General features: G+C 40.0%; 1 protein-coding gene across 8 annotated transcripts in view; it reads left to right on the top strand.

Moving 5' to 3' along the window:
• ANK3 (ankyrin 3) overlaps positions 1 to 21,803 on the top strand; it is a 383,729-nt gene that overhangs the window by 139,037 nt on the left and 222,889 nt on the right. For all 8 annotated transcript variants that reach the window (XM_069571716.1, XM_069571712.1, XM_069571715.1 and 5 more), the window contains exons 5-7: positions 3,335 to 3,433; positions 8,840 to 9,025; positions 10,925 to 11,023. In XM_069571716.1, coding sequence (XP_069427817.1) covers positions 3,335 to 3,433; positions 8,840 to 9,025; positions 10,925 to 11,023 — 384 coding nt within the window. The remainder of the gene's footprint in view (positions 1 to 3,334; positions 3,434 to 8,839; positions 9,026 to 10,924; positions 11,024 to 21,803) is intronic.

Here is a 21,803-nt window from a genome sequence, read left to right as displayed (position 1 = left end):
AAACTCAGGGTCTGCAAGAGCAGCATCTCCTAAAGCTCAGTGCCTAGTTTTGGATTCCCTTCACGGGTCAGGAAATGTTTGGTTCTGGCAGGTTTCCTCAAGAAGAGTGCAAGTACACTGGGCTAGAAACCAGACGTGCAGTGGGACCAGTGTTTCCTAGGTAATCTTAAACTACAGCAGATCTCTGCCCTGGAGTTGAGACACCACTGACATATATTATCTACTTGATATTTATGTCTCAGAAAATAATATCCATTTTGGAATTTTTTCTTAAAAACTTTACTCCTAAAATCTGAATATTTGGTCTGGAAATTTGGGGTGATATGTAAAGAAAGATAGTCAGTTCATAAAGTGATAAGGAAAATCTACCTTTTCTTTTTAATATTTTAAATTTTTTTCTCTTTTTTGGTTAAGAGATACTTAAATCATCCAAGAGTTGAACAGTCTTTCATTTTGGTCAAATAAGAAAAGGAGAAAAAAATAATATGATAAAAGGTCTAAACTAGCTTTCAGTTTCACTCATAGGTCTGGGAAGAGTGACGAAGATGAAAGCCACCTATCCCCTCCACCCCACCCCCCAACACACACATACACACACACACACACACACACACACATAGACACACACATATACACACACACACACACATTGGGTTGCAGTTATGCATGTTTTATATTTAATATTGATAAAACCTTTCATGATAGAACAAAGTAACAGTGAAATTTATGATTTTACTAGTTAACTAATACACACTGAAGAAGCTTGAATCTTGTGTCATACTCTGCTGCCTCTAATTTTGTGTCTCTAATCTTGAGCTTGGCAAGCTAATAACCTAGCTAATTACAGTTATGTGTGAAATAAGTAGAATAGAGGAACTCTGATGAATGAAGTATATTCACCATGGTAGATTTATTCCCTGGTGGCTCAGACGGTAAAGCGTCTATCTACAATGCGGGAGACCTGGGTTCGATCCCTGGGTCGGGAATATCCCCTGGGGAAGGAAATGGCAATCCACTCCAGTACTATTGCTTGGAAAATCCCATGGACAGAGGAGCCTGGTAGGCTACAGTCCATGGGGTCACAAAGAGTCGGACACGACTGAGCGACTTCACTTTCACGTTTATCTGCTTAAGAATCTTTTAAACTTCCTAATTCTGAGGTATAAACCAAAAAATTGATGTTAGTAGAGGTTGAATTTTATGTTATTCATATTACTCATCCAGAGATTTGATAAGTAAGGTCATTATATAATAATGGATATTTATAATAATGAACTTAAACCTTTGGAATCACAAAACTTTGAGTATTGTTTTGTAACATTTAATTTAGAATGTATTTCCATTTATTCTTTGAGATTGCATAATATATACAACAAAATTTCCAGGCCAGTTAGTTAAATAGAACTAAATTCTGAAAAATTTGTTCAAAGAGAATTTATTATAGTTTGAAAAATACCTGTTTTGGTATATATATATATATATCTTGCAATAAGTTTTTTTTGGTAATATTACAGTATTTTCAGTTCAGTTCAGTCACAAAGTCGTGTCCGACTCTTTGCAACCCCATGAATCGCAGCACACCAGGCCTCCCTGTCCATCACCATCTCCCAGAGTTCATCCAGACTCGCGTCCATCGAGTCCGTGATGCCATCCAGCCATCTCATCCTTGGTCGTCCCCTTCTCCTCCTGCCCCCAATCCCTCCCAGCATCAAACTCTTTTCCAATGAGTCAACTCTTCGCATGAGGTGGCCAAAGTACTGGAGTTTCAGCTTTAGTATCATTCCTTCCAAAGAAATCCCAGGGCTGATCTCCTTCAGAATGGACTGGTTGGATCTCCTTGCAGTCCAAGGGACTCCCAAGAGTCTTCTCCAACACCACAGTTCAAAAGCATCAATTCTTCGGCACTCAGCCTTCTTCACAGTCCAACTCTCACATCCATACATGACCACAGGAAAAACCATAGCCTTGACTAGACAGACCTTAGTCGGCAAAGTAATGTCTCTGCTTTTGAATATACTGTCTAGGTTGATCATAACTTTTCTTCCAAGGAGTAAGCATCTTTTAATTTCATGGCTGCAGTCACCATCTGCAGTGATTCTGGAGCCCCCCAAAAATTAAGTCTGACACTGTTTCCACTGTTTCCCCATCTATTTCCCATGAAGTGATGGGACCGGATGCCATGATCTTCATTTTCTGAATGTTGAGCTTTAGGCCAACTTTTTCACTCTCCTCTTTCACTTTCATCAAGAGGCTTTTGAGTTCCTCTTCACTTTCTGCCATAAGGGTAGTGTCACCTGCATATCTAAGGTTATTGATATTTCTCCTGGCAATCTTGATTCCAGCTTGTGTTTCTTCCAGTCCAGCGTTTCTCATGATGTACTCTGCATATAAGTTAAATAAGCAGGGTGACAATATACAGCCTTGACGTACTCCTTTTCCTCTTTGGAACCAGTCTGTTGTTCCATGTCCAGTTCTAACTGTTGCTTCCTGACCTGCATACAGATTTCTCAAGAGGCAGGTCAGGTGGTCTGGTATTCCCGTCTCTTCCAGAATTTTCCACAGTTTATTGTGATCCACACAGTCAAAGGCTTTGAACAAATGTGAAATACATTGTTTCAGAGAACATTTTTACTAGGAAGCTTAAGATATATACATGCATTTATTTCCAAGTTCCTTGGCAGCTGGGCACATTTCAGACAATGATGCACAATATGTCTTTGGAAAAAATACAAGGAAGGAAACTTAGAAAAAGTAGACCACCCAATCAAATTCTTTAAAACTGAGGTATACCCTTTTCAAATTGGTGTTCTTTCCTTTGCTCCAAGTAACCTTATCTGTGATAAGTTTGAATCTGTATGAAATTAATATAAATTCCTTCCAAAGTTGGAACTATTTCAGGTGCTTAATTTTATGTAAAAGTATTACATATTTTGTTTAGGAGAAATAAATATTGCTTGGGATAAAAAACTCATTGGGACAATGACCAAATGTATTTTTCTTCATATCTTCATGTTATCTAGTAAAACTCTTTACTCATGATAGACACTCAGTAAATGGATACACATGTTTAACTAAACTGGATGTATTGGTATGAATTAGACTATTAGCTATGAACCACACTCAAACTAGAATTGTGAAGCATAATTAACAATTATGCTTCATAATTGTGCTTAGACTATCATACTCAGGTTTTGTAATATATATAAATATATACATTAAAGTATCATAAAAATTATTATGTGTGAGCATTTCCTGAAACATATAATAGCATCAGTACAGTGGAAAGATAGATTCGCTTTAAAAAGCTACAAACATTTAAATTGGTGTTTTGCAGAATGGTTTCACACCACTGTATATGGCAGCCCAGGAGAACCACCTGGAAGTTGTCAAGTTTCTCCTCGACAATGGCGCAAGCCAGAGCCTGGCCACAGAGGTAAGACACTTTGGTTCTTTTTGTGGGTGAGTTCACATGTTTATAGGGATTTTAGAAACCTGAAGTTGTATCATTGAGAATCTGTCCCGCTGGTATTTCATTACAGTTGTATATTAATGTGTGGGCTCATACGTTTTTATGAAATACATTAGAAAAGGCTATTGTTAGTCTTTCAAGAATCTTCCATGCCTAGTTGCCCTTTCTGCTCTTAAATGCCTGGCTGTACCCTCTAATTGAGCTATTTGTTTACTATTTACATAATTGCTTGAGAGTACTTTTCTCCTTCTTTCGATTTTGCGTCAAAGGCAGCCACTGTTTTGAAATATTTTTTGTGATAGAACATAAGTTTTAAATCTGTTTTTTCCAGATTTAAGTTAGCATAATTATAATGATTGGATTTATGCATTTCTAAAATTAACTAATTAGATTTAACTCATACTTCTAAACAAAACTAGTATATATTTTTGAAGAGTAGATAAAAGCAGGCTTTAAAAAATTGCAATCATGAATAAGAGAGTTATTAAAAATAAAGTATTTAAGTCACTGATACTATTTTAGGTAATGTAGTTTATTTTTGAAACTAATCTGGATGGAAGATTGTGATCCCTTGAAGTGTATCACTGGAAATCTATTGCTAATAATAAAGGACTACTGCTTGTGTACTCTTTATTTTTAACAAAAGAAAGAATTAGAACAGGTGGTTATCCCTGTCATAAAGCCAAATTCTCTGATTTTCATTCTGAAGTGTTTCCTGAATGGCACAAGAAAGATGTATATCATTGGGATTATATGCACAGGGATTGCGTATAACCTTGCCCAGCTTTTGAGATCATGCCTTCCAGGAAAACCAGGAGATAAATGAAGAGGCAGTTAACACACAAAAATATACAAATGACCACAAATGTTTGAAAATACCTCATCCTCCCTTATAATCAAATAAATCTTAATTTATTAATCAGACAGAGAATGAGATCCAGTCTTTAGTGCATGAGATGAAGAAGAAATTCAAGGGGTAGGAAAAATTGCAACTTAACTACTATATTGGTGACGTTGACAACCAGTTACAACACTTTTATAGAACACTTAGCATTAACTATCCAAATTACTATTTATACACCTTTTTGCTTATTAATTCCACTTCAAATAGTTAATATGACATTATATATTGGAAGATAATGCAAAAAATAGTTATTATATAAGAAATAACAACATAATTAGTAGTAACAATATTTAAAAACCAGGAAGAACCAAAGGGGAAGCTATTGGATAAATATTGCTTTACTTTGACAGTAAAATGGTACTCTGCACTAGCAACAATGAGGGAAGACTCTTATGTACTAATACGGGAAAATGTCCATAGTGTACTGTTTCCAGTGGTTTTATTCTGAGAATTCGGAGACAGCCTCACTTTTCACTTCCTAGCCTTCAGTTCTCTTGGGGACTTTTATCTTGAGAATGGATTTTTTTAAATAATAATAATATCCTTAGAGCTTGGTAGTAAATAATGAATGGCTGATGGCAGAGTAACCAGCTTTTGTATGCACAAAGCACTGGCTCTCCTCACACTGGGGAGAAGGTAACCTGTGTGAGTCCCTCAAATATGACCTGTGGGTTACCTCATGCTTTTCAGGGAGGATGGGTATAGGAGCCAGGGTTGGTGTAGAAGAGAAAACCCCTTCCTATTTTTGGATGGAAATACTATGTAATATAAATATCCTGATGACAGCAATTCCGTGGTACTTTTTCATCTGTGAAGGGCAGGTAGTATTCTTTTTTTAGGCTGTGATGGGCAGATCACTGAGTGTCTCTCCTTTAGAACAAACATAAGACCAGTTTACCATGAAAAGACTATAAAATTACCTTGTCAACTAATCATCAGTAACTCACTGGTTCTCTGTGGTTTTTTTAAGCTTTCAGGCCCCCCCAAAAGGCACTACAACTGACTAAAAAGGAACATATGAGATCCTCAAACAACTAATTTAGTCTTTTAGCAGGAAGATAGATAGATATAGGTAGATATGTACGTAGATGGATAGATAGATATTTGATAGATTTTTTTTACTGCTTTATATTACTTTACTTTCAAAGGTTTTTTTAGCTTTAAAAAAATAAATGAATGAATGAGTGTTCCAACAACAAATCACATCCATGTCTTCACGAGGGATTTGGTGCCATCACCACGTACACAACAGCTATCTGATTATCTAGAGCTATTTGAAGCTTTGACTGAATTTTTATCTCTTGTATTATTAGTACTAGAGAATTAAAAGAACAGCAAGAAATAAGATGTTTCATTCACATAATGTTCTAATTACAATTTTGCTTTCTTACTAGCAATAATACTGGTGTCATTTACACAGAAGTCTGTATTTACAGAATGAACAGTAATGAGCAATGAAAGGATTCCTTAGATGAAAAAAAATTTAACAGAATTTTCAACTTATTAGATAATATGATATTGTCAAGTTCCTTCAATACAGTTTTTTCCATATGCTCCTTGTATATATGTATGAGGTCTTTGGCATGGTTGTGTTTTTCAAAACTTTTCCTGTATTACTGTGTACTGTGTATCCTGTCTTTGCATGTATATCTTCCTTCTTTGGCTAATCAAGATTTTGAAGCATGAGGTAAATTTATTTGTTCACTGATGGCATCTATTATGTGCCAGATACTGCAAACGGCAGTGAGGATACATGTGGAACTTCCATCATATTTCCTTTTGGCTTGTATTTTTCTCTTAAGAATATCATAGAGCAAGCTAAACCATTCAAACTTGGTTTGGAAACAAAATCTGGAGCTGCTAATTTTAGCTATTAACACCTTAGGACTGGTATCTTTGTGTCTCTAATTGGTTTATGCAAGAAGCACATTCTTGTCAGTGCTAATCGTCTTAGCTGCAGTTGATTTTCTGGTACAGAATAGTTTCCTTTATGTTTAGGCCTTATGGACTGAAACATTCCTATGGGTGGAAATGTAACCACTTCATTTTGCTGCAAAACAGAAGTGAGCTGTCATTTTTACCCCTTAGATTTTGCTCAGGTTTTAAAAGTGAGGTGCAACGTTTAACTTTTAACACACAGCTCTTTCCTTTCACTATTCCATTTTTTAGATGTGTTTTTCTCTTTTGTGAAAGTAATATATTAAGTAAATGAGGAAGTGTTGTAGCCACGCGTTCCAGGAAACAAACTCACTCAGAAGGACAGTGCAGATAGTGGAGTGCAGTTTATTACACCAGCGGGCCCACAGCAGAGTCTCCTCTTAGCCAAGGACCCCAACCAGTTTTTGTGAAAACCTTATATACCTTAAGGTACATGCCCAAAGCCGCCTCCCCAAGTTCCCTGAAACTAGTCTGAACAAAGGAAGAGAAAGAAACAATCAAAGTTAACCCTAGGTAGTTAACAGTGGACAATTATTAATAGGCCTATGGTCATACCCCAATAAGCATAATAGAATTTATGATTCTATTTGGTTACACAGATGATTAGGGTATTCTTTTAGGCAATGGAGAGTCTAGGTATGAGCCCTGGGGCTCTTCCATCCGGGGGGCCTGGTTTTCCAGTTGGTATGTCGTTTCCATAGATACTGGGCATAGAGCTCAAAGTCCACAGTCCGGCCCAAGGTGGAGTCCTGCTTTCAAGATGGAGCCTGTTCTGTCTGTGTCTTCCTTCAGGAGTACAATAAAAAGAGAAAAGAAAAAGCCACAGTTAGTTGTCCCTAGAGATAACATTCTGTTTATCCATCCAGATTTTTTTTGTCCATATTCACAATACGCCTGTTTCTCTTAGTGGAAATGAGATCATGCATTTTCATGGTAATGCTGATTCCTTTTCCTGTAACAGTAAATTACACTTAAACTTTGTACTTTAACCTGTGGTGGTGTTTTGGTGATGTCTAGGTTATATCCAACCTTTATTATTAATGGTTGCAGAGAATGTCCTTCTGGTTACATTGATGCTTATCCTCTTCCTCACTTGGGTCTTTCTGGAGAAGTTGAACAGACCAAGTGGAACTGCAGTCAGATCTTGAAGCTTGGAGTGTAGATAGAATTTGTGTAGGTAAAGCAAGGAGGAGGACATTTCAGAGTGGGGCAAATAGCCTGAGTTTAGATGCCAGGGTAGAGACAGTAAGGAGAATGGAGATTTATACAAGACTTATATGAAAAGGGCCCGGGCAATGCTGTCACTTAGGTGCTTGGGGGCTGATATTTTACAATCCTTGAATATAAATATACTGATTTGCATTCAGCCAAACAAGTGCTAGGAGCACTTATCTGTTTTCCAGCAAGGAAAACAATGGTGAAAGTCATCTTCTAGGAAAACCAATAAGACATGAATATGCAAGTAACTATGTGTTTTCTTTTTCCCTTACAAGCACTCTTCCATTAGAGCAGTCCTTGCTTTGTACCACAAGGAGTATTATTTGTACTACAAATAATAAATATGATTTACTACAGATAATAAATATCATGATCTGAATAGAATAATAAAGTAACCTATTTGCCAATTGTCTAGCAAAAATGACTTTGAAATGTTCTTTTGAGTGTGTGATAATTAAAGTATTGCAGATTTAAAATGTGGGAGCCAGTCTTAGGATATTCAGGGACTTCCCAGGTGGCTCATTGGAAAAGAATCCATCTGCCAAGCAGAAGATGCAGGTTCGATCTCTGGGTCAGGAAGATACCCTGGAGAAGGAAATGGCAACTCACTCATTCTTAATTGGGATATCCCATGGACAGAGGAACCTAATGGGCTGTAGTCCGTGGGGTTGCAAAGAATCAGACACAACAACTTTGCAGCTAAACAACAATAACAACAACTCAGGATATTCTCCTCTGTGCTTTCTTTTTTATGGTCAGTAATGCTAGATTTTCCAACTGCAGTGAAATCTGTAGCTGTCTTCTCTTTGTCAAGTCCCAGGGCAATACAGTAGGAAGACTAACTGTACAGATATGTGTGTATGTCTGAATTGCTTCTAGTCATGTTTTATATGGTCCATTCTTTTATTGGTCAGAGAAGCCAAGAGTCTTTCGTGTATACCTTCCTTAAAACAGCAATGAGTATAGTTCATTAATTCACATATAGTAATTGAGTACCAAATATACACTAGGTTGCAAGGTATAGTGATGAAGCAGACAAGATAGACTAGGCAACAAAGTACTGGATAAAATAGTTTGAAATAATGATGGAAATTTACCTTTAAAATTATTTTCTGTTTTGGGGTGTGTGTATATATATATATGTATGTATGTATGTATTTTTTAATATCTTTCCACATTATATGTGGAACTACTTGACTATGTCAGCTTTAATAACTGTGACCAAAAATTGACACTCGATCACCTCCTTACTTGTTAATCAAGAAGAAAATGTCCACAGGGGCCAGTCTTGACCCATCGTCTGTTTGCAGGATGGCTTCACACCATTGGCAGTAGCTTTGCAACAAGGCCACGATCAAGTAGTGTCACTTCTGCTAGAAAATGACACAAAAGGAAAAGTGCGCCTTCCAGCTCTTCACATCGCCGCCCGGAAAGATGACACGAAAGCCGCTGCCCTGCTGCTGCAGAATGACAACAATGCGGATGTGGAGTCAAAGGTGAGGCCCTGGCAAACACACTAGGCACACGGCATCCTCCTCCGTTAGGCACCCAAACGTGAAGAACGCCTGGGCTCCCTTTGGGCATGCTTACGCCAAGCACTTAACTGCGCTGAAAGGAATAAAATCGTGCCCCCAAGACATCCAGTTGAAGGCACAGCACCCCTACCCTTGGCATCTACAGCTGGGAGGGAGCTGTGGGTGCTGCCCCATATGTGCTAATAGGTGGCCACCTCAACAGAAATCAATCGAGAGACACCCGATAATGTCCTTCCTTTGAACATGTATTTTTAATGTATTTAGCACTTCAGTTCCAACATCAAGGTGAAAAATTAGAAAATGCTAGCCACAGTGTGTGCCAAATAAATTTTTGGTTGCTATCTAAGGTGGCAGGCAATACACTGAGTATTGATCAGCTGCAGAAGGCATGCCAGCAGCCAGAGTCCCAGCCAACAACTCCCATTGTCTGGACACACATTACTCACAAGTGTCTGTGAAGGAAACGTGGCATTTGGAATAGGCCCTCGTGTAGCCCTTCATTCAGTCTAGCTTTCTTTCTGTGCCTTTTGTGCTGCCATCAGAGCTTCCATCTGCATTACCTAGCTGTCATGAGCTTTCTGCCATCCATGATCACCGATAGCAAACTAACCGTTCATTTTTTCCTCCTCTTTGCTTCCAAATGTGTTAACCTAGATGGTGGTGAATAGAACAACAGAGGTATATATATATATATATGTATATCCGTGTACATTTAATCTATATCTGCATCACCATTTTCCCATTCCTTAGTGCTGCCGCCTCGTTTCTTTCCCTTCTTCTTTGCATTGCCGTCTGTAGGCTAGATACCTGCTTCCTACCCCCACCCTCAAAGTAGCATGTGCCAGAGGAGATAGTAGTTTGATTACCAGGGCTTTCTGCAGCTGAACCTGGTGTTTGAAAGGAGGAAGTATTAGGCATCCTTGAAACTTAAGGGTACTACAATAGAGTCCTGTGACATGAAGCATCTTGACACTTGAGAAACTTCTCAGCTCTACCTACAGCTGCAGACAACCCTGTCATTCTACTCATCTAGGACTGAATCTTCAGATTTCTGCATGACACTCGCCCTCAGTGGTGTCAGCAAAATGAAAGTTACCTCGGAAGGGTACCCTGTGACCCACCCTTGACAAGAATCAGTCAGACCGCTAGCATGGCTGAGAAGCTTGCTGACGACTTAGAAATGCATCTAGTTCCTGTAAGGTTGAAATCTTTGGGGACTAAGTAAATCGCTGCATGTTTTAGCATTTTTCAAGGAAGTAAAATGATCTTGGTATGAACAATCCAGAAAAAGGGGTTATTGAATAGGCATTTGCTAATAAAGAGACCAGCTTGTCAATTTCTTTATGAAATGCATTCACCATGATTCAAGACCAACTGTAATAGCACCTCTTCCCCCCAAATTGCTTTTATCATTAAAATTGGCTTTTACTGTTGGTTAATTTGACTCTATATTGGATATATAATACTAGTGAAATTTTGACAGTTTCAATGGACAGTTCTACCATCAAAAATACAACAGTGGTACTCATCGAACTTTCTGTGAGCTATCAAGATATTTCTTGTCACCCCTATTTTGACTTTTGGACGTGTTGGCTTCTGTGTAGTTCTGCTCCCAGATTACAAAAATGGCTCAGTCTCCACCCTTGGTTCCTTCCTGGCTATTCCTCTCCCTGTGAGTCTGGCATCCCTTTGAAATCCTATGAGCAATTGGCACTAATGGAAAGAAACCTAGTACAGAATGGAATGCGGACCTCAGCATATTTTGCTTCCTCGTTTTGATCTGGGCAGGGTTGTGGTATTAACATGTGAGACAAGAGGCCAGCAGGGATCAGTTGAACGTCTGCTGTGTTTTCTTTCCAGAGTGGCTTCACTCCGCTCCACATAGCTGCCCACTATGGAAATATCAACGTAGCCACATTGCTGTTAAACCGAGCAGCTGCCGTGGACTTCACTGCACGGGTAAGAGTGCTGCAATCTGACGTGCCCTCAAAGCATTTGAAACGATTCTTGACCCTACTCCCCCAGCATGAGGAGGCGGTCAGGCCAGGTGACCTCCAAGGGTCCTCCCCGTCAGCGGAAGCTGTGTTTTCTTCTTTTCCTAGTGCACTTTCTTGCTTGTAGACAGGTATGCCTATTTTCTAGCAGGAAAAGAAAACCAAGATCAGAAGTGGGAATGGGGGTGTGTGATAAATGAGTGACATATAGATGTGATGTGAATAAGCACATCTGGAAACTACAGGCTGTGCCTCCAAGCTGAAATTTCTGAGTGTGTATGAAATGGGTCTGATAGCACTAACAGTGCTGTAGAAATCAGGGTCTTGATCTTCCAGATGGGAATGAACTGTATCTGAGGCCCAAATCTCAGAACCCAAGTAATAGAGGCCACCTTTTGCTCTTATCTTCTATCCCCTATACACTTTCAGAATGTGTAACAAGATTCTGTAACCCGAATAAGTTCATATTCATAGCTAAAGGAATTACAGTATCACATGTACCCCTGGACAGCAACTCAGAGATCCAGAGTAATAGGGCTCTGAATGCAGAAACCAGGCTTGGGCTGGGCTTGATCGTCAGCAACAGTATCATCAGAAATAGAAGCAAAGCAGGAGGCAGAATATAGAAGTGGTCAGATGTGGGGACTCAGGATTCAGACTCCCTGGCCTCCTGTGTTGGATTTAACTTTTCTTTCTGTGTCCATCAGTTTCCTCACTGATAAGATGAAGTTAACGTGGATTGTGAAATTAAAGAACAAATCGTAATAATAAGATAACATCAGCCCTCCTGCCCTGGGTCACTGAGAAACAGGGGAGTGTGGAGAACGCTTAGCACAGCGTCTGACGCATCATCACCAGCAGCACCAACACTGTGATTTTGAACATAGGATTTGAAGTATTATTTTTGCTAAAAACCTCACTTGTTAGGGGAGAAGTGGCAATAGACCAGATAGGGAGAACGATCATAATACTGGTACTAGCAGTAGCTGTAGCAGCCGTAAAAGTAATGCCATCTTTGAAGCAGATGCCAAGCTGAGCATTTTTATTTCATGAATTCTTATGTCAAGAAAAGTGTTTGTGTCCCTGTTTTACAGAAGGGGAAACCGAGACTTAGAGACAAGAAATAGCTGGTCCAGATGATAGAGCTAGCAAATGAGAAAAGGCAGAATTTCGGCCCCAAAGCTCTTCACCCCTTCAGTCTTCTGTCTCACTCTGATGATGTTAGGGGTTCATTTTTCTCATCCTTCCGATAATTCATTAATCCTATAAAAATTAATAAGAGCTAACATTGTACTAACATAAAAGCTATTTCCTATCCGATTGTCTTCAGCCTGCTAAAAGCTTTTATCAGTTTAAATAAGGCAGCTCTTGTCACTCTAGAGCTGTGAGTGTTCTTCTTGCATTAATAGCATCCTTGGGTTTCAGCAGACCCAAGGGCTTGTGTGACATTTAGAAGGACAAAGCTAAGCACTTCTTTAAGTCATGTATAAACAGGGCATGCCGATGTGTAAAAACCCCGTGTCTGTAAGATGCATTCTTCTGGTTTCATTTCTCTAACTCACAGAAAACCTCATTAAGTCGCATCTTCTAATTAGGACATTTGGAAAATTTATGTCAGGGTAGTGTTTGAAGTTTGTCTTGGTGCCATTGTTCAGAAATTTCCTGATGCTGCTGAAAATAAGATTGGGACAATGTTTAAACAATTTAAGAGGACAAATTATAGTATTTTCAGCCTCCTTCAAGCAATTCCAAAGCATCCATTTACATTAAAACAATTACTATGGTAATTACAAATGATGCTAATTTATCGATTAAAGATCAGTGGAGACCTCAGACCGTTGTTGTTAACCTTGTCTGAATTACCATATGTGATTTAAGATAGTTGCATTGTGCCTTTGTTTAAAATGTTAAATTTCAGACCTTTTGCTGACATTTACTCCCAGTCATTCCTAATTAGTGAGGCCTCGTAGCATTCTGAGCTAAAGGCTGTGGCAGAATTTGATTGTACTTACTAGGATGTCTGGACTGTTGCTCATACTGGAAAGCCCAGCTCCCCTCTGCAGTGGCTGACGGATGGCTTGCTGTAGGAGGTCTGAGCTGGACTGGTCTTCATGAAGAGCTTAATCAGAGGCAAGTGCTAGTTGCCTCCACAAGCACATTGTGGGTTCCAAATCTCTAGTAATATTATATACTAATCCAGCATCCAGCCTTTTGTGTTACAGGATCCCCTCCCTTCCCACCTTAAGCAGGGTCTTCCTAGGTCAGAGTTCTCTCAGGAATGTAGCAGAAACAGCAGGTGAAAGTAAAATGCCCCGGAACACAGATGGGATCTGATTTTGCCTGGTCAAAACAGTAAGGGATCAGTAAGCCTCAGTTGCTGAGAACTAGCTGCAAATCATAACTGTAAATCATGTTCTTCAGGAACCAGGTTGAGCTAGGGGTATTGATTAGAAAGTTAGATGTCAAGTTAAAAAAACCACAGCAGCCACCTTTGTCTGAGGGAGGCCGTGATGTCTGCTTCCTGGCTGTGACAGATCGCTGAAGAAAGGCAGATACAGTCTTGAGGTTCTTTATGGGCTGAGAGCATGACCTCGAGAATGGATGGCTACCTGCTGGCAAAGAGAAGTGGGGATAGCAGAGGGGAATCACCCTTCTGGAATCATTTCCTGCACGCAGTCCACGTATATGTCCAAGGCTGATAGGAGGCAGAACCAAACATGGTGTAACTCAAGGTAGAACACAGTAGAACGGATTGCTTTCTCTGCTTCTTTGTAGTGCTAGCTAATTTAGGCAGCAAGAAAGCTGATCCTAGCCGGTGTATACCCGTAGTATCAGTGATGGTAACTGCTTCACAGCATGATTACCTGTTACATTAATACCTTTCCTTAGATTTTTATTATGATGTAAATTTGGACGTTTGTATTGTAATTCTGCCATATATATGTAAGATATCCTGTCTGACGTCTTAAATATTTCCTTTCGGATTATCCATGGAGACCTGTTCAGCCTCGTGGGTCTGCTGCAGGGAGTAAATAGAGTAAGTGCTGAATACCGCAGTGCAGCGTCAGCACACTTTACACTCTGCATTCATGTGCTGAGATGGCCTTGACACCATCTGAATTTATGCGTGACCCTTGCTCCCTTAGCAAATTATCCTGGCTCTCTTGGGAAAGAGAATGTGACTAAGACACACCAGAGCTGCTACTGATTGTCATTCCAGTCAGGAGCATTTATGCACTTTAGTAAGTAAAAGCCAAATCATATTATTGGATGCCTGCAAAATTCCTTTTTATTGATTGCAGAAGATAGATGAATACTTTGCTGGCTAAGAGTTTTTTCATCAAATGTAATGGACCACCTAACTTAATCTTCACTCTTGTCATTGACCTTTCTCTTGTAAATTATTATTTACCTTCCCGTTTGGGGAAGATAATTGAATAGAACATCCTTCTATTGGTCTTGGTATGTAGTACTTTTTGGTTTTGATCTCTGAAAGGATTAGGGATTTTATGTGTTTGAGTGTTATACCTCATTTGTTTCCAGAAGGATTTCAGGAGCTTTGCAAAGTAAGACATGTAAGAAGGAAAAAGGAAAAGTAAATGTTACCAAGCAGCTAGAAAAGACTAGTGAATACAACTGGAGAATAAATGTAGCCTCTAAGCACTTTGATGCATATAGTATTAATAGAAGGGAAGCACGGGTTATATAGTTTTCACTTTTTGACAAAGGAAATCTTAATTATCTATAGAGTCACTTTGTGTGTAAAATAACTCAAATACAATTTGTGTGCCATGTTAATCCTTCTGTTAAGAATAGTGAGTTTGGGGGACTTCCTTGGTGTCCAGTGGTTAAGACTACTGTGCTTCCGTTGCAGGGGGCATAGGTTCAATCCCTAGTCAGGGAACTAAGAGCTGCATGCCGCACAGTGCAGCTAACAAAAGAAAAGAAAACTTAGTGAAGAATGATGAGTTTTATAGTTGATACTATCTTTAGTAACTACATTTCAAAAAGGTTCAATTCCTACTATCCTATACAGCCTAAATCTCCATCTGTGAAGGTGCCCTGTCCAGGGATGCTGAGAGACTGTGGCTCAGCTATTTAGCTGTGTGATGTTCTAATTGCATGTGATAGATCTTGGCATCTGTGTCACAGTTAACATGTCCAATTGTACTGCCTTTTTAGATGTTTTGAACAGTTTTAGCAGAGGCTTGGCCACTTTTAGAACTCAGTTAAGTCATAAGAAAGGCTACTTTATCTAAAGTATCTTAATTTTTGATTAAAGTGAGAGCAGTGGTTTTAGACAGTTGAACTACTAGCCCCATTGATGGTAACATACAAGTGTTGGATTTTACATTCTACCCAAATAAGAGGCCAACATGGGGTCAGCATGATGTCTATGGATAAACATTATCAGATTTCCTTTCTCAGTTAAATTCCACCTAGCAAATATTAAAGCGCTTCTGCTATAAGCTAGACCTGGAGGTTCAGACTCAGTTAACCCACTGTCCTGATGCTATTAAATTGTTGAGGCCCCAGAATGCTCAACCATACAACACAGACTCTCCCCTAATTCTTTAATAAGGTATGTGCATTATCTGAGCAGTCCTGTTCAGGCTGAAGTAGAAGTATCATGAAGTAGGCCTCCCACACCCCGTGCTTTGCCTCCCTGCAGGACTTAGAGCTCCTCAAGTGCAGATTTATGTGCTGCTACACGTTTTGGAATTCCTGGTGTATAACCCAGCACCTAGCACTGGGAAGGACTATTATTTTGGGTGGGCCAAAGAGTTCATTCGAGGTTTTCCGTAACACATTATGGAAAAATCTGAATGAACTTTTGACCAACCCTGTATTTATTGAATTCAAGAATGAACGAACAAATAACTGTCAGGGCTCCTTATCCACGACTCCTGGGCACCCAGTACCTATTTAAACCTGCTTTCTTCAAGCCCCAGCCCTCTTCCTGACCTGTCAGAATTTCAGACTGAGCTTCAGCCTGGCGTCAGGGTCCCACTTCCCAAACTGATATGAGCTGCATTAAGGGAGATGAGAAATCCATAGGATTCTAATAGAGAGGTATAGGCAAGTGCACCAAACCCAGGTCTTGACTGTCAGACACTGAGAGGCAAGTTGATTTCTAACTGAGCAGCATAGTTGACCTTGGAAGACAAACCTAGGACAAAGGGTCAGTCACCAAGAGCTGCTGCCAAGCTTTGTTCGGTTAAGTGTGTCTGAAGTAGCGCCTCAGTTTATGAGCTATCAAGGCCACTGCCAGACAGAGCTAGGAATGGGCATCAGCTACTCAAACATGGAGAAGGAGAAAAGTTGAGCATAGTTCCAGCAGGAAGGTGACTTTTTTGTCATGTGTTTATAAGGGGCGAGGGCTTCTGGAGACTTTGCTGTGATTTGTATGGCACTATCACTCAAGTACATTAAAAAAAATATTTTCCCTGCATTTTACAGTCCTATTTTTTAACTAGATGTCATTCCTTAACTTGAGTTGAGCCTAAACACACACACACACACATTCATTTTTATTGATATGTGTTTTCAAATATAATACAGTGTTTATCTCCTAATATAGGCTCAATAGCATTAAAGATACTTTTTTAATGGGTTATATAACCCTCCTTTGGAATGAAAATGAAGATTGGGGAACACTTAGCAAAGGAATGTGAGTTATGGGAAAGTCACCATGTGGCTAATTCATGAAGCATATTCTTGTTGCCATGGTGATATTAACATCTCAGGAAGAACAAAACCGGTAAGGCAAGGGCAGAGTGGTGCGTGAATAGACCTTTTATGGAGGACTGCTCTAAGCACGCTGTGCACTCTTATTCCTGCCTATTCCATTTAATTCCCCAAATGCCACATCATAGGAGGTTTGCCTATGTAATTTTTTAAGGGATATTTTTATCTTAAATCCATTAGTACATGGGAGCTTGCTAACATCTTACTGTGTGGTTTGGGATCTGTGCTGTTCTTGCTTGCAAAGGCGAAGTTTCTAAGCTGTAGCCGTCTGAGGGGAGGAGACGCATCCTCAGATACATGCAGGAGCCCATCCTGGCCGTGTCATCAGTCATTGGTCTGGTCCAGGGCAAGTCTCTTCATCATCCAGCTGCAGTTTTCTAGTCGCCAGATGAGGGAGAGATCAGTCGACCACTCGCCCTTCCCTTCTGCTCGACCACCTTGTCTGACAGTGATGGAGGCCTTTCGCCATAGAGAGTCGGTGTAGAACAGTGTCAAAGCAAACAGCCTGGCAGTCAGACTGCTGGAGTTCCACACCGGTACTGTGTCTTAGTTCATATGCTCCTGGGCAAGTTATTTATGCTTCAACTTTATCATCCATAAAATGGGTCCAACCCTAGTATCCCATGCACAGCATCCTTGTGACTGCACAAAATGATCCATATAAATTGCTCAGCCTGTGGGCCAGTGTCCTAGCTACATTTGTGGTGGTGGTGATTAATGCTTGCCTCTGCAAGGAGACCCATCATTGTAAAACACATCCACCTGTCCAGGGTGACATGTGTCAAACACGCGTCTTGGTGGTGTCATGGCTACTCTCTCAAGTACGTCCAGAGCTAGTCTGACACGATGCTTCCCAGAATGTTGGAGTTACTGTTTGCATCCACGTTTGTCAGCGTGAGGAAGTCAGCCTTTGCCAAGCTATTAATATGGTATTGTCGGAGACAGTAAGAATACCAATACAAAAAAAATCACAGAAATTGGAAAGTACATATTTCCCTTTGTTTCACTTTTCCTCTTTGAGTATACACTCTGCTCCCTACAGTGCTGTTCTAGAATTGTTGCTCTGAGAACATTTTTAAATGACCCGAATAAATCCTATTTTGAAATTCTGTGAAATAAAGTTCTATTAAGGTAGGAGTTAGCAGAACTCATTTTATTCATTTGCACTTTAAAAGGGAATTATTCATTAACGGTAGAATTTTCATTTCCTCCAGTGAGTGCAAATAGCAGCCGAGGGCCACTGCACCGCCCCCCAACCCCCACCCCTGCTGAACATTTGGACCATTGTTCACGCTCCCTGTTGTCAGAAGGTACTCTTGGATGAACTCAAGTACAACCTTGCCTTCTCCCAGGCATCATAGTTCTTCCATGAGAAAGTCTTGTTCTTCTTCCTCTGGTGGTTTGAAGAATATACAGGAAGGGTGAAGGGACACTTAGAGGGAAGCATTTAGAACTTTGTAGAACCAAAATGTTGCAAGAGGTGAATTTGGGGATACATGCACAATCATCTGGAGAAGGTGATGGCAGCCCGCTCCAGCACTCTTGCCTGGAAAATCCCATGGACAGAGGAGCCTGGTAGGCTGCAGTCCATGGGGTCACTAACAGTCGGACACGACCGAGTGACTTCACTTTCACTTTGGAGAGGGAAATGGCAACCCACTCCTGTGTTCTTGCCTGGAGAATCCCAGGGAAAGGGGAGCCTGGTGGGCTGCCGTCTATGGGGTCGCACAGAGTCGGACACGATTGAAGTGACTTAGCAGCAGCAGCAGCAGCACAGTCATGTAAAGGCTCTTTCCCAAATCAAAGTAGTAGGTTGCAAGAAAACAAGTTCAGGTAGGAGATCAGCCTGTCCCTGCGTAGTTGAAAAAAAAAAAGTAAAAGCTAAGCTGGGATGGTTGTAAAGGGATTAGAGTGAATTCCAAGAATTGGAGACTGAGGCCCATTTGTACGTATGAAATGAGGCTGGAGATGAATGGTGAGTCCATCCCAGTGGGAGGGGACTCCCTGAAGACCCAGCTGGACTGAAGGCACTGGTCTGGATCCTGAAGGTAGAAGGGAGTAATTGCAGGGTTTGGGGTTGGTTTATTTGTTTGTGTTTTAGATAATCAGCATAATACATTTTGTAAGTTGGAGGTATAAAAGGTGTTAGTTTGTATATTACAATCCAGCTACTGCAGTTGTATTAGCTAATAGCTCTGACATGTCACGTAATTATTTCTTTGGGGGGTGAGAACAATCAAGATCTATTCTCAGCAGCTTTGAAGTTGGTAATACAGTATTGTTGACTATGATCACTATGCTGTGCATTAGATCTCCACAATTTATTTATCGTTCGTACCTATAAACAACATCTCTCCAACTCACCCACCACCTCCAGGCCCTGGTCCCCACCATTCTACTCTCTGTTCTTAAAAGTCATTGCAGGACTTTAAATGGAGATGTGGAATGATGGCTGGCATGTAACAGGAGAGGGCTGGGATGGCTAAGCCCCCTTCAGAGACATCCCCATGCCAGTAACAGTGTCCCAACCAGAATGCCAGTGGGGCCAATGCTGTTCCTTCAGAGATAGCGCTGCTGGATTGATCATCTTTCTGTAGCCGAGAGATGGAAAGATGGGAATGTCCCCAGATGGGGAAGAAGAGGCTAGCAGTTCGGACTCACTCTGGGACTCCTCTGCAGAGGGCATCAAGCTTCCCGTATGGTGCGTCCCTCAGAGTGGTTAGACTGGGAGACTCTGAGGGTCTTTTAGCTCTTATTACCAAGAATTGAAATGTGAGGTGGAAATAACTTATCTAAAATTCAGATCAATTTAGGAAATAGCTTTCATTTATTACTAGGTACTGTAGTAAGTTTCCTATACATTATTTCATTTATTCCTCACAGTCATCCTGTGAGATGCAGGTATGGGTTTCATCTTACACCAGAGAGAAAGACATTAAATAACTTCTGTTTCAATTAAATCATACAGCTTCAAGGTGGTGGAGCTTGAGCTAAGAACAGCAAACTAAGTCAGTCAAGTAAAATTAGACAGTACAAACAGTCAAGTGAAATAAACCGCATTCAAACTATGCAGTTCATAATATTCCAGCATTGGAGGAGGTGTGTACCAGGCTTTGGACTTAATCCAGGGTCATCCCAGGAAAACCAGAACCGGCAGTAGCCTTTCCTGGATCGGCTGGCTGTTTGTTCTCTGCCTGTGCCAGCTGCAAAATGAATTCAATATATTTTTAAAGACTTGGAAGGTTTTTTTCTTTTCATTTACTAAAAAACTCCATCACGTATTTAAGGATGTTTTAATTGAAAGACTGTGAAAGTGTTAGTCTCTGAGTCATGTCTGACTCCTTGTGACCTTATGGACTGTAGCTCACCAGGCTCCTCTGTCTGTAGGATTTCCCAGGCAAGAATACTGGAGTGGGTTGCCATTCCCTGCTCCAGGGGATCTTCCCTACCCAGAGGTCAAACCCAGATCTCCTGCATTGCAGGCAGATTCTTTATGGTCTGAGCCACCGGGAAAGCCCTGATTGAAAGATTAGCAAACTTTAAAACTGACAAATGGTCAGATTCATTTTTAAAGATAATACATTCACATTTCCGCTACATTTTATTTATCGTCTCTATCAGTTCTGCATTGTTGGATTCCTAATGATCATGCTTTGAAATAGACTCTTAGTACTTAGAGACTTAATGGCTATATGACAAAAAGGTATCATACATTTCCCTCAGGTGATTCTTCTGATCAACCATATTAAACAACATGGACTGAGGCTGTGCTATAAATGAAATCTTTATGTAAAGTGTCTAAAATTGAGTCATAGAAATCTCATTCTTTTGCTTATAACAACTACCTTTATATTTATAAGCCCTTAATATTATAACCTTGAATTTCTATCATATTTACAAAATACTTTCCTACAGTGCCATCATTTGAGTCCCACAAGAATAGGTAGTTTTACAGATGAGAACTGAAGTCCCAAGAAGTTCCTTGTTCCAGATCCTACTGAGCATAAGATGGAAGAATCAAACATTTGAATCAGAGCTTCTAACTCATTTTTATGCCTCAGTTTATGACCATCAGCCCCCAGCTCGGTGCCAGATGGAACCTGAGGCTGGAATGTTGGCCTCTGGGTAGCTGTGGTCTTCATGGTGCCCAGAGGAGCTCCATCTCCTTAGAACAAGTACATTGCAGATAGATAAGGCCATCTGCAGTAAACTGGCTTTTTTTTTTTTCTTATCAACGCTAAGTCATTCTTTAGGAATTTCAAAAACATTATTTTCATTTTTTAAGATGTTTGAAACTTCAGCGAGAATCTGATTTATTGGAAGGCCAAATGAGGGCAGGATAGTTGAGAAACTGACAGTGCCATGTTCACTGACATCTCCAAACCCTGCAGAGTGATTTACTTTCTGGAAGGGAAAGAAAAATATTCAACACAGAAATTAGTTTCATATTTATCAGAAATGACTTGAGTGTAGAAAATTTATAACTATAAAGTACCTTCATATATTTGTTTTTAAGAAATTTTACTAGTAGAGTAAAAAGATACACTGCTTTAAAGATGGACTAGTTAGAAAAAAAAAAGAGATTGTTTTAGTAAAGTTGCAGCATTCATTAGAAAGATTCCTGGAAATCTAATATCATTAACTCATTTTTAGTTATTAAACATTTAAAAACAACTTTCCTCAATGTATAGAAAAGAATTTATTATTGGATAATTGGATTTTTCATCCCCACTTTGGTTCAATTACTGTATGTCCCTCTCGTCTTAGATACTTACAGCAGGGAAGGGCTTTCTTTACTATCAACACAGAGCAGGCTCCTTTTGAATCAGCACTAATAGTGATATAATCAAAGAAATATGAGATCCATGAGTTCTTTAAAATGTCAGAGTTGAACTAGCCACTCTTTTAGAGACTGAATATTTTTATAGCGTGTGTGTGTGTGTGTGTGTGTGTGTGGTGAAGGGAAGTATATCATCTATACATAGGGTGCCAAGCAA

The sequence above is a fragment of the Ovis canadensis genome, chromosome 25 (genome assembly GCF_042477335.2).
Source record: "Ovis canadensis isolate MfBH-ARS-UI-01 breed Bighorn chromosome 25, ARS-UI_OviCan_v2, whole genome shotgun sequence".
Classification (NCBI taxonomy): Eukaryota; Metazoa; Chordata; class Mammalia; order Artiodactyla; family Bovidae; genus Ovis; species Ovis canadensis.
Note: the sequence above shows the minus strand (reverse complement) of the source record. Positions and strands in the feature narration are given on the sequence as shown.